The sequence below is a fragment of the Lepisosteus platostomus genome, chromosome 26 (genome assembly GCF_059453375.1).
Source record: "Lepisosteus platostomus isolate fLepPlt1 chromosome 26, fLepPlt1.hap1, whole genome shotgun sequence".
NCBI classification, from domain to species: Eukaryota; Metazoa; Chordata; class Actinopteri; order Semionotiformes; family Lepisosteidae; genus Lepisosteus; species Lepisosteus platostomus.
The window spans coordinates 12,044,345-12,064,375 of record NC_142636.1 but is presented as its reverse complement, the minus strand read 5'-3'; the positions used below and the strand labels follow the sequence as shown (position 1 = coordinate 12,064,375).

The 20,031-nt window shown below is 35.9% G+C and overlaps 1 protein-coding gene across 4 annotated transcripts; it reads right to left on the bottom strand.

Moving 5' to 3' along the window:
* Positions 1-6,364: 6,364 nt before the first annotated feature.
* Positions 6,365-11,497, bottom strand: LOC148640175 (free fatty acid receptor 3-like). 4 transcript variants are annotated; one of them, XM_088620412.1, is made up of 4 exons: positions 11,436-11,497; positions 9,880-9,988; positions 9,418-9,531; positions 6,365-7,590 (listed from the first exon to the last, which is right to left on the bottom strand). In XM_088620412.1, exon 4 carries the CDS (start codon positions 7,564-7,566, stop codon positions 6,682-6,684), a length of 885 nt encoding a protein of 294 aa, XP_088476538.1. In that variant the 5' UTR covers positions 7,567-7,590; positions 9,418-9,531; positions 9,880-9,988; positions 11,436-11,497; the 3' UTR covers positions 6,365-6,681. The 4 variants fall into 4 exon arrangements, with proteins under 4 accessions (XP_088476538.1, XP_088476537.1, XP_088476536.1 ...); XM_088620411.1 differs by lacking the exon at positions 11,436-11,497 and adding an exon at positions 10,871-11,167; XM_088620410.1 differs by lacking the exon at positions 9,418-9,531.
* Between the last annotated feature and the right edge of the window lie 8,534 nt (positions 11,498-20,031).

Genomic DNA, 20,031 nt, shown 5'->3' with positions numbered 1-20,031 from the left:
CTACTTTTAATTTTCTGTACCTTTTTCTGTGTCTCTTTTAATGCCTCTTGAGCTATTATTCTTCTGTTAGATGTCATGGTTAATGAGGAGGAATGAATCCTTAAAATCTCTTAAATCCTTATATTACAAAACAAACACCACATACAAGACAAACACCACAATATATTCCTGTTCAGCTCAAACTTTTCTTTTCTTCTTTTGGACACCAGCTCAGATAGTTGCACCCCCACTCTCAATGATCCGACTGAGCCGCACCAGAAACTCCCACAAAAATACTGTTTAAAACCCCTTCAACCTACCGCCTCTCCGCCTCCAACTGACGCAGCCACAACCGGCCACAAAACAGAGAACACTGGCTCCTTACAGAGTCACAGAACATGGAGATCTGTAGTCACAGTCTACCTGAGGTTTTTGCTACGACATCTCCTAGTGACAAAACAAACGGTCAATCAAAGCCTCTTCAGCCTGCCCTTGACTCACCCTGAGTCCTCAGCACCACAGTCTGAGGTCCCCCTGATTTTGCCAAGAGGACTTTCCCAGCCGCGCAAGCTCGCCTTCTCAAAGAGAAGAGAGGACACACTTACCTGGTGTGGTACCCTGCTCGCAACGCCATATTGTAGAGTAAAACTCCACTGGAGACGTTTTTGTTGAGCAGAAGAGGAGTTGATTTGCCTGAATAGAAGCATCCTCCCTGCAATTAGGAGGATTGTTCCAACAAGAAAGGTTACAGCTAACCTTTTATACACTTACTTGATAAGGAAGACAAAGTCTCACAAAGAAAAACTTCGATTTTATTGAATTTCTATTGGTTAAGCAAACTTCTACTTCAATCATAAGATATCTACAGTATGTAACTGAGCTGTATCGGTGTTTTCTAATAGCAGGTAGTTGTGATTGGCCTTCTACACATAAAATATTTCTTTCGGATTCTTAAAACAAGCATTCCTTTGTGTTTGCAGGCCCCTGGTCTTATCAAAAGCAGATAAATTCAATGTTGCAGCTGGTGTTTTGCTGAACAAGGTGAACAGAGAAATAATTTAACCCTTCAGATGAATGGATAGATTGATAAACAACCTGTTAATGAAATGGAACATAAATGCAACAAATTATTTAGTTTTATGACCTATATGATGCCTGAGGTAACAAAAAAACGAATTTTAGAAAAAAATAGGAAATGTGCAATACAGTAAATATGAAATTCTAAGAGATGTGTTTTTTTTTATTCTCACAAAACAAGTTGAAAATGGGGAAGGCCAGATAAAAACGAAACTTTCAATTTACATTAACTGAAATGTATTCTCACAAAACAAGTTGAACATAGGGAAGGCCAGATAAAAATGAAACTTTCAATTTACTTTGACTGAAATAACCAATCACAAGATTAAGGGGCAGAGACAAAAATCTATGACAAACATATAAGGAGATGCATTACCCCAGTCAGAGGAGACTTTGAGAGAGAATCTAAGAAACCTGGAGAAGCTGATCAGCATTGCTCTACAGAATCTCAAGACCACAGGTAAGATCAACAAGATCAAAAGTTTAATTTTGCCTCACAGTTTTCCACATTATCCTTTATAACATTTTCCTCTTCTTAATGATTGATTAAGAAGCATTACTCCTCAAGCTCAAAGAGATATTTAAGTTTTTTTAATCTTTTCAGATTATTCTCCAAATCAGTCTCTTTATACCACTTATTCCCTGGTTTGTTTTGGAGACTCTTTGGGTCTTCATTATTAGATCATTGCTTAAAATTCCTTACTTGACCTCACAGCTACAGGTGTCTTTATAATGAAACCATGCAAACCACTGTGTTGTACACAGACAAGCACCAATTAAGTCAATTGATTAAATTGATTTCCCACAGCAAATTTCTTCCTGAATGTGTGGTATAGGATGTGTATTTAACATGTAATAATAGCCTCTTTAAGCAAAAATGTGAGAACAAAATGTCAGAATACATTTGAAAGACCATGTACTGTACATTCTTCATAGTGGCATTGGATGTTTTTAAATTAAAAGTCGTTTTGAAAATGAATGTGTAAGGATGAAAATATCTAGACACGCTTAATTTAAATTCAACTTTCCAATTAGCATATTTGGTGATTTTGACACTTTACTTTTTCTATTTTTAATTTTTATTTTAAACAAAGTAAATATGTTGCTTATTTATAATATCTAGTGGTATAATCAAATACTTCTCAAACTTTGTTAAAACTGTTTTCTTTTACTTCTCCATTTATTCTGAAGGATATCATGGGGAATGAACATTCTAACACCCATGTGGCCAATGCAACAGGGAAGCCTCTTCGGATATTTTATCAAGTGGATAAAATGAGGATGGATGAAATGGTGATAGACTCATCATTTAGCTTAGAAGGATTACCAAATGATTTTTAGGCCTGACACCAGGATCCGGTACATACGCTTGCCTGCCTACGACTACTCCAAAATTGCCGGAGAAGGAGCCATTTATGTCTCTGTCTTTGTGGAAGATGAGCAGGATGAAAAGCTCTGCATTAAAACAATTTCCCTTAACTTCCATATCCCCTCTGACAGGTCCTTCATTGTGACTGCGAATCACAACATTAGGTTTCAGAAGTATGGCGCAAACATTTGGATCGATGATGAGGGATACAATCATCGTTCATAGTGGATTCTTTGTCTTAAGAAGTACTGATTTCAGAACAATTAGATCACAGATGTAGGGTCAGAAAATACAAATCCTTTCATCATTACAATACTGCCTAATAAATGGACATAGTGACAAATCTCTATAGCCTACCTGTTAATATGCTTCCTGAGCAGTTCTAAATGCTAACATTCTAAATGGAGAAGTAACTGTAATATGAAATACAGGGAAAGGTTTTGTTTTTGTTTTAGACCCTATATTTAAATAAAGTTTGGCAAAATGTATCTTGTGCTTTCACAGCATTTTTTATTTCTACTAGACATATTATGATCATATGAACCAGTATTGCAGTCATAAACACCCATTTCTCTAATGCTTTTATGAAGCTGTTAAAAAGTGAGGTATGTTCAAATGCACTAATACAGTCAGAGCAATGGTCAAAGTGGAAACATTGAGTTTAAATACTTTAATAGGCAATACACTGGAGCTTTGACATCATATAACATTGTGCATTTGTTAAGCCAGCTTAAATAGCTTGTAAGCCCCTCCCCCTCTGTAACAAACCATTTCTCCAATTCATGTGCATGTGGTTCTTCCCATCTCCATAAATAAACCTTGAGAAGTGGGGTTAGGTTTGGCCTTCTGAGGCCACCATAGGCTGACCCACCCCGGAAGTACCAACACCAAACAGTGAGTATCATCCATTTTGAGAGCACTCTCCATTCACACCACAATACTCACTCATACCTGTGTTTAAGTATGTGAATGTATATGAAATTAAGTAATAGCAGTTACTAGTCAAGCCCTGAGTGTGCACCATCTGGAACTTATCAGCCAACCGCTCAACGGAAGGTGTATGAATATGTATTTCCCGTACTACCTGTGCCTCGTCACACAAGTAATGGATATCTTTTTTAGTACAGTAAGTCTGTCAATAATAATCACCTTGAGTAACAGAAATGGTCAACATACTATAAATATGTCAAATTGTCATAGTCACAATGTAACCTGTAATCAGCTCACTTTGAAAAAATATACTCACACTATATTCTATTTTTTTCATAATGGCTGTCAGTGTTATAGTTAAACTTTGTGATGTGAACATGGCTTAAGAAAGTTAAAATACAGGTTGTATCAAATTTGATTTATGAGCAGAAGACAGAGCAGAAAGCCAGTCTCCGAAGGTAAATACACAAGAGAGCAATACAGAGGCCTCCCAGAACTCCAACAGCATGCCATGGAGACCAGTTGAAATCTCCCAGCACCACAACAAAACACCCAGTGGATCAGCTAAATGCTTCCAGTGGAATGCCCAGAGGCAAAGTCTTCCAGTGCCTCACCTGAGTGTTCAGAGGACAAACTGGAGGGTCCCACAGCACCGCTGGAATGATTGTTACTAATGATGTTTCAGAACACGAATGTCTTAAACCTTTTCCCACCAGCAAAAACCTGCAGATAGAAGATGATACGTTACACCATGAGTTACAAAAATATTTTGCTGAAAATACCCAGTATTTTAGAAATACCCAGTCTCACATCCAAACATCTAATCGAACTTGGTTGGTGTCTGCGGCAGGAAAAGGAGCAGACCTTCCCATCAAGCTGACAAAAGAAGCATGCAGCAGGCATTTAACAGAAACTACAGTACCTTTCTAAGTCTGTCTATATGAGCTGCATCATCCAAACAAGAGTAACAAAAGAAAATGATCCGGATGAAAATACAAAGGTCTATGATATAGGTGCCTATTAATGTTTTTGTTATTTTTTATTTGGTATGAATTTCCATATTGTACTGCATCTTGAAAATCTGGCTGCTTTACATCAACACATGAGAAAGAAGCTCCTGTAACTGAGCATTATCTATAATATGTAAAACGCCTAATAAGCCATTAGCTGATAAAATCAGAGAACTATGTACTGACACACATTGAAATTGGAATAAGCAAATGATAAATAATACAGTGTGGAAAATCCCCAGTTCAGGATAGCCATTTAGGGACTTTATAAAAAAAAATTCTTCAAAGGTTAAAAACAAACATCTGGAAGTAGATACTGACAGACACAGAATAGAAAATCAAATCAAAATATCTTCAGTTAGGACACTATTCAGAACCATAGATAGTAAGCAAGCCTTGTATTTACTAGAAGCCTTGTAACATATGTTTGAGATGCTCTCATTTCGAATGATATATTTCGTAGGGGTTTCACATTTCTGTATTAATTTTTAATGAGGTCTCAAGGAGTAAAATTGTGATAATACGGGTTCTCTTATTTTGAGATATTCTTTGAAGGTCTGTTAAACCGTTCACACATTTGAAACAATCTATCCAGCTGTGTTTGATCATCAAGACCAAAGTTGAAAGAGTGAAGGGTGTCTGTTACACATGCCCTCTAGTTAACAGATTTCCCTAGAGAACAGATACCAAGTCCAATCTTAAGAGTTCCTCTTATTGAGTCAACACAGTTACAGTTAATACAGTTACCAAAATACAACGGCCTTACCCAGTTCTTAAGAGGCTACTAAGTTAAAGAGCTGCTAAACTGTAGACTTCCAAGACTGGAGATATGGACGCCACTCAAAATGGTATTGTATACTGAAGGTTCAGGTAAATGACATAGGATTTGAGTGCAATAAAGGCATTGATTTTTGTATATTCGTATTAATTCAGTTACCTACTGAAACAGCATTCTGTATCAAAGAGCTGCATTGCAATAAAATGGAAGATATGTACATGGATATATACTGTAAATGGATATTAATAAAAAGCTAAAATGTAAAATATTTATATTCATAACACCGTTTGTACAAAATCATTGGTTGTCATGCCCTTTGTGAAAACATTTTGCTCGAATTTGTAAGATTCAGTCTTGTCACAGATTGTCTGTGAAGCACTGGTGAAGGAGATTGGTATTTTAAATTAGGAAATACAGAACTGTCAGTTATTCTTACTGAAATGAGAATGTAATTATGAAAATTGTGGCAATGTGGAAAACCAATTATGCTGGCTCTTAAAACTGTTTTTTTTCACTTGAACTTTATTTCAGTAATTGCTAATGAAGAACACTGTACAATACATTTGCATACAATCAAAAGAATATCTGTAAATACAGTACATCTTAACATACTGTACAAATAAAACATTTCACAATTTAAAGACACATCAACATGTACAAAAAAGTGTTTTTATGCTTTAAATGTTATTACAGAAGCAAAGCAATTAAATGCTCTACATGTATATTCATCCTGTTACAATTGATATATGCAATCTCTTTTCTTTGAAATAAAACAGATTCATTGGAGGAAAAAAAAGTTTAATTCCAATAGTTCCAATAAATACATCATACTAAAAATGCTTTAATTGTATTTAATACATGAAACTTAAAAATAAACCATATTTTGTGACTTTTAATAATTAAATACTTATTTTATAAAAATTATTTATTTAAAAGGCAATGCAAAAGACAATGAGCATGCAAACATACAGTATACAGTACAGTAGCAATCCTGAAACAGCATAGACCTTATGTTTTTTTGCTAAAGTTCTACTCACAAAGTTGTAATTTTCTTTAAGTTTGATAGGAGTAATTTTAGTCTTGGTTCCTGATCCTTAAACTTAACATTTTCTTTAATCTGTTTAGTTTACAGTATGCTGCACAGCATATTCTTTATAGACGGTTTTACTCATTCATATTAATACCAACATTAGTTGGTCTTTTTTTATATCTCTATTGTACTTTTATTGATTTGTCTTTTTTATTTACTAGCAGTAAATACAGTATGAAAATTACTGCACAGAATCTCTACAGTTTTCTCTGGGTGTTTTGCATGGAGACGTGAAGGCATTTTAGAACATTTTAAATAAAGTATGGTTATGCATGTTAGTTTAGTAGTATATTTCATTGTGAACAACACTTCCTAATATTAAGCTAATAAAATAAATACAAAATTCATTCTGCTCTGGTCAACTGAACAAATTCTGGTAGTCAAGCTTTCAGCAAAAACAGGATAGGTCACCATTTATTAAGGAATGCAATTAAGGGGCTTTTAGTAGCTACTGCAGATTGGTTTGGGGCATGTATTTCTTTCCCAGAATTTTGAAACAAATCTCTTTGGATGTTTCCTGAAAACTAGAGGAGGAGAAGAAGAAAATGATGGGATCCAAGCAGGCGTTGAAGGTGCTGAGGAGCAGGACTGTGGTGCGCCACTCTGGGCTTTTCTGATTCACATAACCTACTATGTGAGAGATGTTGTAGGGCAGGAAGCAGAGGATGAAAATCAAAAGAGTACCAAGGGCCATGCCGATTGCTCTCAGCTTCTTCTGAGGACTGATGTTGGGCAGGGTGTTGAGGATGCGGATGAAATTTAAGTAGCAGAAAGTGGAGATTATAAGGGGGATGAGGAAAAGGACAATGCACAACTCCAAGCGAACAGGGAGCAGGACAGCCAGTTGTTTGTCGGTAAAATTGTCATAACAAACAGGCTCCATGGTCGTGTCCCTGGGGTACAAGAGTTCTGTTATGTAGACAATGCTGCAGTGGGCAGAGGAGAAGACCCAGAAAATGACACTGACCACGATAGCATGAACGGGCTGACGTTTGTACTTGTACATGATGGGGAAGGCCACCCCCAGGTACCTGTCGACACTGACTGCTGTCAGAATGAGAGTGGTGATGTAAATGGTGGAGAAGAAGACAAAGGAGCTCACTGAGCACAGGAGTCTCGGCAGGACCCAGTGCCCGTAGAAGGCTTCAGAGATTTTGAAGGGCAGGAAGAGCAGAAAGATGAGGTCTGAGACCGTCAGGTTGAGCAGGAGAATGTCAGTGGGCAGCGGTTTGCGCCGAACTTTCACAATAAAAGCAGCAAGTGCCAGGAGGTTGCAAGGCAGGCCTGTCAGGAAGGTTACTATGTAAACGGCCAACACTGGATAATTTGCCATTATGGTCTTCTGGTCTTCCAGCAACTGCAAAAGCAGGGAAGAAAATAGTTTCAAATACATAACATGACTCTGATTGCAGATAGATATTGGTTCTCAATACCACATTCATGGGTGAGAGATCTGTCTCCTCAGATTAGTGCTTTTTAACCTTATCAATCATTTCTACTATGTACTCTATGTTATGTGGATTTGGAACTTTAAACCCACAGTTATTTCCCCTGTTCACTTGTCTCTAATCTCAATTTTGAATGTCAGGTTTAGAATATTGTCATCTTCCAAATCACCATCATTTGCATGCTAAGATAACGCCATGTCCTTATTAGAAATTAGAATATCATAACATTGTAAAATACTCAACCACAAAAGGGAATAAATTATAGTTGAATAGAATAAGATCTACAACAAAAAAATACTCTTTTGTACTGCCTCTAGGACAGTAACACTTTGTAATGTAGTTACCAAAAACTGAATGTAATATTTCAATTGATAATGCATTATTTCTATTACGTGATTTAAATTATTACACTCTTAATATTATATCCCAAAATTGTTGGTTGCTTTTATTGTTTTCCTGGACTTGTTGAAAAAAGTGAGGAAAGATCATATTTTGAAATTCTCTCTCACTTTTCCAGTTCAGTACCATCCATTTTAATCTGAAATTTACACTTTACTTTCCATAGGACATATCTTACCCCCACTGAATTAAACTTTCCAGCAGCTACGGTATATCACCCTGCAACTCACAATTGGCAACCCATTTAAGATAAGCTGATGTGAGCCTGGCCAGTGTCTGGATAGGTAAAGCTGAGGTTGCTGCTGGAAGAGATAGTGGGACCAGTAGGGGGTTCTCACTCTGTAGTCTGTGGGGGCCCAGTGTAGTGATGGGGACACTATACTACAAAAGTGCCATCCTTCAGCTGAGATGTTAAACTGAGGTTCTGACTCTCTGTGGTCATTAAAAATCCCAGCACATTTCTCGAAAAGAGTAGGGGTTTAACCCTGTGTCCTGGCCAAATTTCCCCCTGGCCTTTACCACTCAAAGCCTCCTAATTATCCCAATTTATGAACTGGCTTTGTTACTCTATTGTCCTCCCCACTGATTGCTTATTCTTGGTGAGCGTACTGGTGCACTTTGGCTGCCATCCCATCACCACAGATTGGTTTCCACATTACCTGTAAAGCAAGAGTGTCTTCAAAGTGGAGTGTCCAGAAAAGTGTATACTCCACTGAGTGGAGTGGAGTGGAGTGTCCAGAAAAGTGCTATATATTGTTAGTGTGAGGAATTATTATTACAGTATGTCTCTGGAGTCACAGTATTAAGATATGCCTAAATCTTTTTGTATTAATGAGTTGCAATTAGATTACTTGAAAAACTAACCTTTTTTGCATATCTTGCAAAACAAGTACTTATAATTGTCTTATCCAAATGAGGGATGTGTTGCAGAATCTAGATTACTTACATAGATTAGGAATAGCAGCACTTTAGAATAAATGTTTGCGGTGATATACTAATGACCTCAATGATAATTAGATAACTCTCCTTGAACCTTTTATTTCCTGCTTTAAATTTTTTAGCAGTGTTGACGTTTATCTGGGATCTCTGCAGCTTTATGACTGAGGTCTAAGTCTATTAAAAGACTTCTAAAGGTTGAAATTCAAATTTACACACTAAAATTATCTACAGCATAAATTACTCATTACAAGAAATTAGTACTGTATTTTGGAATGTCCTGGTGAGGAATCTACAATTTCCATGAAACAACAGAATAAATGTAATAATCAGGGAACCTGATCACATACAGTATAAGGTATTAAGCTGTTTTGTGCATTTTAGTTATTTTGAGGTTTTACCTTCTCTTGATCTCCTGACTTTTTCTCTTCTGAAGACCTGGATCCATACACTGTAAGCAGGATGGCTCAGAAACTGAAGCATTCTTGAAGTTAAGGCGAAGCCCCATCATTCAACTGAAGGTTGAATTCATAATTTAGTTCTAGTTTTGGATTCACCAACTCAATTTGCTGTGCGTTTTTCCCAATTTTTTTGCTCTTGTCTTGGACAGTCAAAGTATGAAAATGAGTAAATAAACATAACCACTTATCTTAATATGCTGCTACTTTATGAGGGCATAATGAGCAAGAAAACTAAATGTTGAAAAGGAACAAAAAACACGTTTAATTTTTGATGTCGCCAACTTGGTTTCCCACTATGTCTGTGGCTATGACAATGAAATATTTTCTCAAGCCTGGTTGGTTCACTGGTTGAACTGGTTGATATCACATCCCGAAAACACACAGCTGCGTGGCCATACTTACCAGGTCATAGAGCAAATACAGTATTTTCTTTTTGATAGGCTGTCACAAATGTTGGGGAGCAAAGGTGCCCTAAACACAGCTGCCCTATTGATGCACACCTCCTGGTACCCTAAAACAAACAATATAAGTTGTTCTTAAAAAATGGAAAAAATTGAGAACATATACAGTATGCAGGTAATTGCTAGGTAAATTATTCTAAAAAAGTCACAGCCAAGCATTTATGCATGTATACTTATAACAGGATTTTATGCAGCTTCGGAAATATAAAAATACAATTTTTTTACTTTGTATTTTGTAGGCAAATATACAGTAATATACATGATATAAGATATAAGCATTTGTTCCTTTAACAAACTAACCTTGTCATGTGTGAATTTAAGTCTATGTCTTTGTGAGTTGTGCAATAATTACTGTAACATACACAATTTATGACATAATTATTTTCTAAAACAAACATCTTACTAGTCAGTATCCAGATTGCATCTTCATGTGCTGTTCAAGTGCATTAGAAAATCACGATCACATGATCACTTCCACTCTGTAAACATTTTTTACAGCTAAATAGACTACTGTATATGGTTAACCATGTTAAAAGCAAATGTACAGTATTAACTGCATTAAAGAGAAGCTGAACAACCATACCAATAGACGTGGTCTTGCAGCAAGGTATAGATGTTTTGATGTCTTTAATACATTTCATAAATTACACAATGATCCAGTAATAATCAAGAAGCATTGATGAATCAAGAATAATTGATCATTTACAAAAATGTTCCAGAAATTAACATTCAAAAACAGAAAGACATATTAAAGACACAATCTAATTGTATCTAAGAATATTGTGTTGCAAAATTATTAAATGTAAACTTTAAGAACTAAGGTCTATATTTGCATTTAATCCATGAGGCTGCTTCTGATTCCTCTGTAAACATATTTATTCATTAAGCTAATATTTCTTAGTTCAATTATGTTCATATAAAGTAGTTCATACCTTTCAATTCTCCACAAATTCCGTATCGAGGCAGAATCATGGTTCTTTGATCATGGCTTTGTACTGTTCATGCATAATCCATATTGATGTCTCAAATCATATATTTATGTTCTGCTATTTGTTTTCCACTAGTCTGAGCATAAAAAAATCAAATTATTTGGAAAAAAAGTGCAGCACAGCACATATTAAGTATTTGTTTTTAATTAGAATAAACTTTTGAATGTCATCTTAGAAATCTGTAGTAAACATAGTTTTGAGAATGAAAACTATTTCTTGAAATCATAGCAGCATATTCTTTATACTAATGTATAATATTCACCTGCAGAATAAAAAAAATTGATTTAAAATTATTGTTGTATGTTATATAAAATATAAATAATCAAATGCTTTTTCTTATACACCATTGTTCCTATCGTTCAAAGTTTGCAGAGAATGAGAAAGGAGTTCTTTTTTCCAATAACACTCTTACTGTATCATTAATATTTGTAGTCTGTTTTAAAGGCTATTTATCATACATGTTTTTGTTCTAAAGTTACTATTTAGTGAATTTAGTTGAAAAAATTACCTTCCACACAAAGTTGAGAAGTGACAGATAAGTCCAAAGAGATTTGTCACCTCATCTCATTCAGGAAATGCAGTACTAAATTTATCAGACAAATATTTATACTGTGGAGATTGCTGGGGCGGAGGCATAATCATTTCCTTCAATTTAAGCTTACTCGTGGAAAAATCTAACTGTACATTAGGTTTTTGACAAGCTTAAGTGAGTAAATGATTATTTCTCTCTTCTTTTCAAAGGCAATCCTCTTAATTAGATAGATTGTTTGTGTTTGAGTTGGCACAGTGGTTAGCATTGCTGTCTCCACAGTGCAGAAGCCCCAAGTTCAAGTCCTGGGGTGCTACAGTATCTGCTTAGAGATTGCACGCCCTTCGCATATTCACATTAGTTTCCTCTGGATGGTCTAGTTTCCTCCCACGGTTCCGAAGATGACTGACTGGTTAATTGGTTTCTGGAGAAAGTATTGGTATGAGTGTGTGTGTGTCCTGTGATGGACTGGTGTCTCGTCAAGAGTGTATCCCGCCTTGCATCTGTTGCTTGCTGGGATAGTCTCCACCTCCACCTGACCCTAATTGGATAAAGCTGTTAGAAAATGAATGGATGGTAGGATGGATATTTAAGTTTTTCAGGTTTTTTTTTCCACTTCACCGGGAATTTCTATAGTCATGGTCTACAGTATGTGTGCATGGGGAGAATTCTCTGTGTTGCAATACTCAGACATCTGGGAAATGAACTCCCCCATTCTTCTTTACTGGTGGTGCAACAAATAACATCAGCACCAGAACACTTTCATAGGTTTACAGAAACAAGTTGGTTATTTTTCTAGAAGAAAGCTTTGGGCATTTTGGGGCAAATACTTTGGGTATATACAGTAGTTATTGGGCAATCCTTCACTATGTAGTATACCAATGGCCCAAAACACATACCAGCTGAATGTAGATCGAAAACCTTTGGGGAAGTTAAGTCTTCACCTACAGTATTTATGTGAATGTACAGTAGCACTTACTTAACAATTGCCGACATTTAGGATATTGCTGTCAATAACACTTGCAATATTTGTTTGAACTGTTTTGTCAATTGGAATAGATTCTTTATTATTGTAACCACTGTTGGTTTCATTTTAGTTATTTTGTTTTAAGGTTTGCTCTTGGTTGAAGATGGTTGAGTTGTTGTTTTGTTATACCTGTCCCTTGACTATGCACCAGTGAGTCACTCCTAATTACCCAGGTGAATACAGTCATCAAGAGAGGTCCCACAGGGAGCTCATTTGATTGTGAGCTGAGAGGAGGGGTGTTGGAAAAGTGCAGTTCTAGAGTTAGTTAGAACTTTTTTCAATCAAACCGTAAAGGAAAAGGACCACTTGAGAAGTATTTGTGTTTATTCTAATCTCTATCTTAAAGAATGTACTCAAGAAAAAACAAATAACTCACACAAATAATAAGAATTACTCAGTATAATTTTTGATTTACCGTTCCAATGAATTACAAACTACACTCATTTGATCATTTTGCTCCATTAACACTTTATCTTTTAAGAAAAGCATTAATGAAATTAGACTATATGGTTAACTTAATGGTTAACTTCAGTATTAACTCATTTGGTTGATGAAATAACAGCGTTGGTCATTGTGAGTCTGGCCAGTGCCTGAATGGGAGACCTGCTGGGAAAGCTAAGGTTGCTGCTGGACGAGGTGTTAGTGGGGCCGGTAGGGGGCGCTCATCCTGTGGTCTGTGTGGGTCCTAATGCCCCTGTATAGTGACAGGGACACTATACTGTAAAAAGGCGCCGTCCTTCGGATGAGACGTAAAACCAAGGTTCTGACTCTCCATTAAAAATCCCAGGGCGTTTCTCGGAAAGAGTACAGTTGTTACCCAAGTGTCCAGGCCAATTTTCCCATTGGCCCTCACCAATCATGGCCTCTTAATAATCCCCTTCATCACTCTGTTCTCCTCCCCACTGACAGCTGATGTGTTGGAGCATACTGGAGCACTATGGCTGCCGTGGCATCATCCAGGTTGGATGTGGGAACAGGAAACAGGTGTGAATGGATGGCTGTGTTTCCAAAACAAATTTAGAGATGATTGAACCGGACTGTTACTAACACTACTGTCTTAAATAAATATAAAGTTATAAAGACAATAATACAGAGTAAATGATAAAATGATTTAGAGAAAATAATAAGTCACATAACTTAATAGGCTTAATAGGTTCTTAATAGGTTAATAGGTTCTTTGAGCAAGCAACTGTAAGCAGATCATTTTGAGGTACACTGCCTTTCTTAAAATATTCAAAGTTTCAGACAGCTATGGAGACAACATGAAAGATCACTTCTCAAATTGAAAGCTGTAAAGTCCAAGGTAATATTGGAGTGAGGTCAAGGAGGTACCACAAGGAATTGTATTAGAAACTTTTCTATTCTTAATTTATATTAAAATTTAGACTCAAGCAGAAGAAACTATGTACTGCATGAGAAAGATCTAATCCCTTTCCATATGTGGAAAAGAAAACAAATGCCTACATACTGTATGGAATTAATGTAATATGTAAGTATGCGCATGCAAGCTATGCGTTTGTGGAGTAAAATTTAAAATTTAAATATAAAGTTAAGTGTAAAATTTAAATAAAGAAAATAAATATTGCTTGATACAACAGTTCCCTGAGAATATTATGGATGATACTGTAGCCCAAAAACAAAAAAAAAGATTATATCTGATATTCTTAATCCTGAACAATACTGATCAAGTCAATCCAACTGATATCTCTAGTCAAGCAAAATACAAGAAACCAAGGAAATGCATGGGCTTTAATTGTAGGATCTGGTGATTGGTAGTTATTGAAGATGACATTTTATAAGATACTGTGAGTCTAAAAGTGTTCGTACAATCGTTGTGGTTATCACATTTTCACTACTTTTACCAATTCACAACATGGTCCTGCCAACTCTCAAACAGTAATTCCCCCATTCCCCTGCTCTCAGATCATAATCAGACAATGAGCTACTTGAGGGATTACCATAAAAGTCTTTATTCCACTTGGGTAATTATAAGTACCCACTGCTACATAGTCAAGGGACAGATACAACAAAACAACAACTAACACAACTAGCTTCAAGTGGGAGTGAAATTCACACAAAAGAAACCAAACAAATCAAGTCATCAGTTACACTAATAGAGTGTGCATTTAAAGTCTTTATTGAAAAAACAAATGTCAGTGAAAAAGAAGGGATGAAATCAACATAAATTGTATGGCACTTCAAATAGCTCTCCTTTTATATATTAAGTCATACAAATGCCAGATGATTAGGGTAGTGACCTACAGTACATGAATATTAGCTTCCTGCCTGCACACAATGGGAATTCAAGTGACAAACAAAATGTTAAATGAGTTTTTGTTGCTGAATACTTGAGGGAAAAGCACCCTTGTGTACACTTATACTGTGTTTTTCTTCTTCAAATTTCAAGTACATCTTCTAATAAGGATTATTTACTTCAACAACTGGCTATTTTTACTGATGCCTCTTGAGGCAACCGAACAGATTTGAGGTGTTTCTTGTAAAAATAAAGCTTTCCATCTGCACATTCCTCAGCTGAGGTTAGCTCATTGTTTTAATTGTCAAAGTTAGCCACCCAGTTTCATGGTTTCACAAAGGCACTTGCAATGCTATCCTGGCAATGATGGAATTATAATACTCATGCTGTCTCCTTTTTAACAGTTTCGTAAATTTGCAGTATTAAACGATTACCTACCCATCGTTTCCCACATGTATTCATTTACAAGTGTAACCATCAAATGAATGCTCATTAAAATGATCAATGTATGAATGTATTAATAAAACATAAAAAGTATAAGCAAATTGGATTTGATTTTTATTTCAATTAATTTTGATTCAAAAATTCAATTAACCAGCAGCCATATCACCCTGTAACCCACAACTGGCAGCCCACTGAAACTCAGCAGGTGTGAGCCTGGTCAGTACCTGGATGGGAGACCTCCTGGGAAAACTAAGGTTGCTGCTAGAAGAGGCGTTAGTGGGGCCAGCAGGGGGCCTTGTGGTCTGTGAAGGTCCTAATGCCCCAGTATAGTGACGGGGACACTATACTGTAAAAAGGTGTCGTACTTCGGATGAGACGTAAAACCGAGGTCCTGACTCTCTGTGGTCATTAAAATTCCCAGGGTGTTTCTCAAAAAGAGTAGGGGTGTAACCAAAGCATCCTGTCCAGATTTCCCATTGGCCCTTACCAATCATGGCCTCCTAGTAATCCCCAGCCGGTGGCTTCATCACTCTTGTCTTCTCCCCACTATTACCTGATGTGTGGTGAGTGGACTGGTGCACTATTGGTGAGTGGACTGGCTGCCATTACATCATACATGTGGGGCTGTGCATTGGTGGTGGTAGTGGGATTCCCCATTACCTGTGAAGCGCTTTGAGTTTTCTGTCCAGAAAAGGGCTATATAAGTGTAAACAATTATTATTATTATTGTTTAGAATTAAATAAAAAAACATACTGTACATTAGTGCATTTATTCCCACGTTGATTTACAAAATACATTGCCAAAACTGCTGTTTTCTAAATAAACACTAATGGCTTTATCTGAATAATTGGACTGTTCTGTTCAATTTGTTGTTTTCTTTTAAACTAGTTTCAGTATTTTAGATGTTTAACGAATCTCTGACTCTTAGGGGATTTTGGGGACTAAAATTCCCAATCAAAAGACCCTCATGAAGATGTGTGCTAGAAATTCTGACTCTCACAGAACCTTCTTTTTCTATTCTTTATGAAAAACCTAGGATCTAAGTCAGGTATGGTTAAATATCTCATACTACTAATAGAACCTACAGTTTTTAAAATCAATTTATAGATACACACAATAAGTGACTAGAAACCCAGATTGATTTAGTCTTGGCAGTATACTGTATGCTGTATCTCTCACTACATTTATGCACACAATCCTAACATATGACAAATTTGCCTTTTTCGAAGGCATAGTTACAATAATAGGCACTGAATTAGGTTAAAATTCTTTCTAAGCAAAGGATTCAAAAAAGATAAACAGGAAAATCTATGCACATTAAACAAAGAAAGAGCACCTCAGGATCCTTAAGTTAAAGGAGGGGTTTGTATTTTACAACTCTAAAATATAAGACTAAACAGTCTGTATCTCCACCATCCTTTGTTGAAAAGAAAAAATATATTTCTATTACAAGGTGTTAGTTAATTTTGAAATAACAATTCGATATTTTAAGTAATTACAGTGAGAAGGTTACCTTAGAACCACAAGGTTGGAAGAAGTGCTGAATCCAGGATGTGGAGGAAGACAAATCCAATGTAAATCTCAATTTGGATGAGCAGGAGGCAGTGCAAAATACTAGCACAAACTGAGCCCCTTGCCAGAAAAAAAATATATATTACAGATGTGCGTATACAAAACCCCTCCCATCCACAATAATAAAGTCAACTCAATGTAATAAGGAAAGAAGGGAATAAAACAGGTTTAATTTCATCTGAGCGTCTCAGGATGCATGCAATATCCCAGGTTGATCTTCTGAAGAAGAAAATAACTTTCAGTCACAAATACTCTGTAAAGAACAAGCCAGCGAGGACATCCTCCAGGTATCGCAAACGTCAGACCTCTGAACAGCTTTTCAAGGGTAGTTCCAGAAAAGGTAGATAGTAGTGTCATGTATTTTAAGGTAGAAGACTAGTTCACTTAACACATGTTAGAAATCAGCCTAAAACAAAACAAAATCTCTAAGTAAGCATGTTTTTCCAAATGCTAATCATGTGGGAATAACATATGATTTTATTAATGGATTAACTAGCAAAGTGTTATACTACAGTACCCAAGTACTTAGGGATATTAGATTTTATTGGATTTTATAACAATACATTATTTACAGAACCTATAATCTGCATCAAATGCTATCCTTATCTGCTTATTATTCAGGTACATTGATTATCTGATACACTTCATTACTCTCAAGAGATCAACATGCACTTTATACAGTATACACTTGATCAGTTGTCATTCTGTCAATGCTAACCATGTCTTATCTAAATCATGGCTTATCTAATATGAGCTGAGTCCTTCTATAAAATTAGACCAATGATTAGGGTCAAAAGCAAAAGCAAAGTTAAAAGCATCATGTAGAGCATTATAAGTTATTAACATTTATAGTATTCTGTGTTGGATAAAGGAGCTAAATGAAGTGTGATCAATAATATCACACTTCATTTAGTTCCTTTATCCAACACAGCACAATTTAATCAATTAAGTTTCACAAAATAAGTGACTAAATGCAAAACGTACTGTGATATACTGAAGCTAGTTTTCAATACCCAATTAATTTAAAACTAGATGTAATAACAAGTAAGAATTACTGAATATTAGTGTAGTGTACTGCTTTATTAATATAATACTTCATGTCTGCATCACAATATGTCTGTATAGTTAGACCACCAGTTGAAAGATAATATTATATATCTAAACTCAAAATTATCTACATTAATTAAGTAATTTTTGCAAGACAAACAGATATACAGTCGAAACCACTAAACTGGATTCAATATAGTGTTCATTTTGTAATTTGTAATGCACAAAGCTATGCCTGTTCAGCACAGTGAACAACACCCCCATGTGTGAACCAAGATAGCTTTATTATCTGATGAGATCTTCCGGTTTCTGAACAACTCGTCTTATTCTGATAATGTTCTTGGAATATTGTGTTAGATCAGTCTGTTTTGATAGTTGGTTGCTCATATTAATAAATGTAAATTTCAGTGATTCAGTCAGATTCAAATGAATGCAATAGAGCTATTAAATGTGTAGGAAGTATTTGGGATGACTCAAAGTATGTGACAGCCTGTCTGTGTACTTGGACTGCCCAACCCCTCTCAGTATTGCAAGGAATAGGAATGAGCTAGGGAGCTGTTGCAAGAGTCTATGTGGGGTGGCAGGAAGAGTGAGAGAGAGACACGCAAAGGAAAGTCTTGGGTTTATATATACGTAGGCAAGTGGATGTTTGCTAGATTAAGATCTAACATTCCTCACAGATGTGTGTTATAAACTACGTATGTTGACATTAAATATGTCAGTGTTAAATTTGACCTTTCCTACAGACAATTTCTAGGAAAAAAAGAAGCACTGAAAGCAGAATTTGCAGTTCTCATTTTAAAGTTTGCTTTGTGAATCCACAGTTCTACTAAGACTCTTTGCAGAACACCATAAAGTGGAGTGCAGTCAGCATTCAAATTGAACCCTGCTGCAAGTCTTAAAATTGTGTTTAAACATAGGATTAAAAACATAAAATAAGTTAAAACAATCATAGCAGAACCATGCTTAAGTAATTAAAATTATGAATTATTTGAAATTCTTTGACCCTTTATTTTACTATATGTCTGTCAATACAATATCTTTGACAGTTTTATAGCACTTGAAACTCAAAGAGAATCACAAGTACTGTATACCTGCAGTATTTGGTATGTTCTGCACTGTATTTTGCTGTTATCTATCTTAATTTAATAACTATGCATATTCAGACAGCTAAAGCATTGTTGCAATTGATGAATTTGTTAAATTTAAGAAACGTATAGGCACTGCAGATTGAGCTTGAATGTGGTTGAAATATCAGTTTAATCAAATGTATTTTCATAGACGTATTTAGCATAAACCCGCAATGGAAACAGTGGACAACTGAAATCTTTTTGCAGCAGTATATTTGTGAAACAGTGTGGTTTCAGTGATGGAAGGCATAAGATGACAGAAAGATCAAAAGAACTACCAGGAAATTACTTTTATTTTTTATTTTATTGTGACTGAACCACGAAAATGATTTGAAACTGTCAAGCAGAAAACAGATTAATAGAGTGATAACAATGTTGTATACTATTAATGCAACAGAACTAGAGAGTTATATTTAGACCAATTCTTTATTTGACCAGACCCTCTGTTGTCCTTACCAAATGTTGCTTTTTTATTATAATTTTCCTTCCAAACTGAAATTTTATTAAAATTAGCAATTCATACGTCATGAGGTGGTAAACAAGACTACAATAACTCTGTTAGATTAGTGAAGGGGAAGTGGTTACTTTTAAATGAATGGAAGTGCTGGAGACTAGGGTTTAAAATGTACCACATGTGGTTTTATACTGGTTTTATACTTTATACTATCACAGACTGGTTTCATGCAACACACTTTAAAAACGATGTCAAGCAACATTTTTGTTTGCCATTCTACAGTTTATAAAAAATAAGAAAAGTTACATACTGTATGACAGATCTTTTTGGTTGTTGATAGGTAAGCGATTGCAGGACCAGTGCTGACAGAAGGTGGAGCTACTGTGTCCTGGATCAGGCGATGGAGGGAGGGGTTCTCTAAGGAGAAGAAGCCTGGCCCTAACATAACACTAATGAGAGGAGGAGTAAGCAATTCCTTGCTCAGATCCTTGAAGGGAGTACCAGAGGTTAAGGAATGGAGTCCAATGAGCAGGCAGAAAGAGGGTTGTTGTACCCCTGGAGAAAACATCTGGCCTGCCTTGCTTTCTCCCAACTCCTATTTACATCAGGGAAAGAAGACGAATTATTTCACCTGGACAGAAATTAA

Excerpts from the sequence above, each read along its gene's own strand:
- LOC148640175 (XM_088620412.1), bottom strand. The coding sequence starts at position 7,566 with ATGGCAAATTATCCAGTGTTGGCCGTTTACATAGTAACCTTCCTGACA.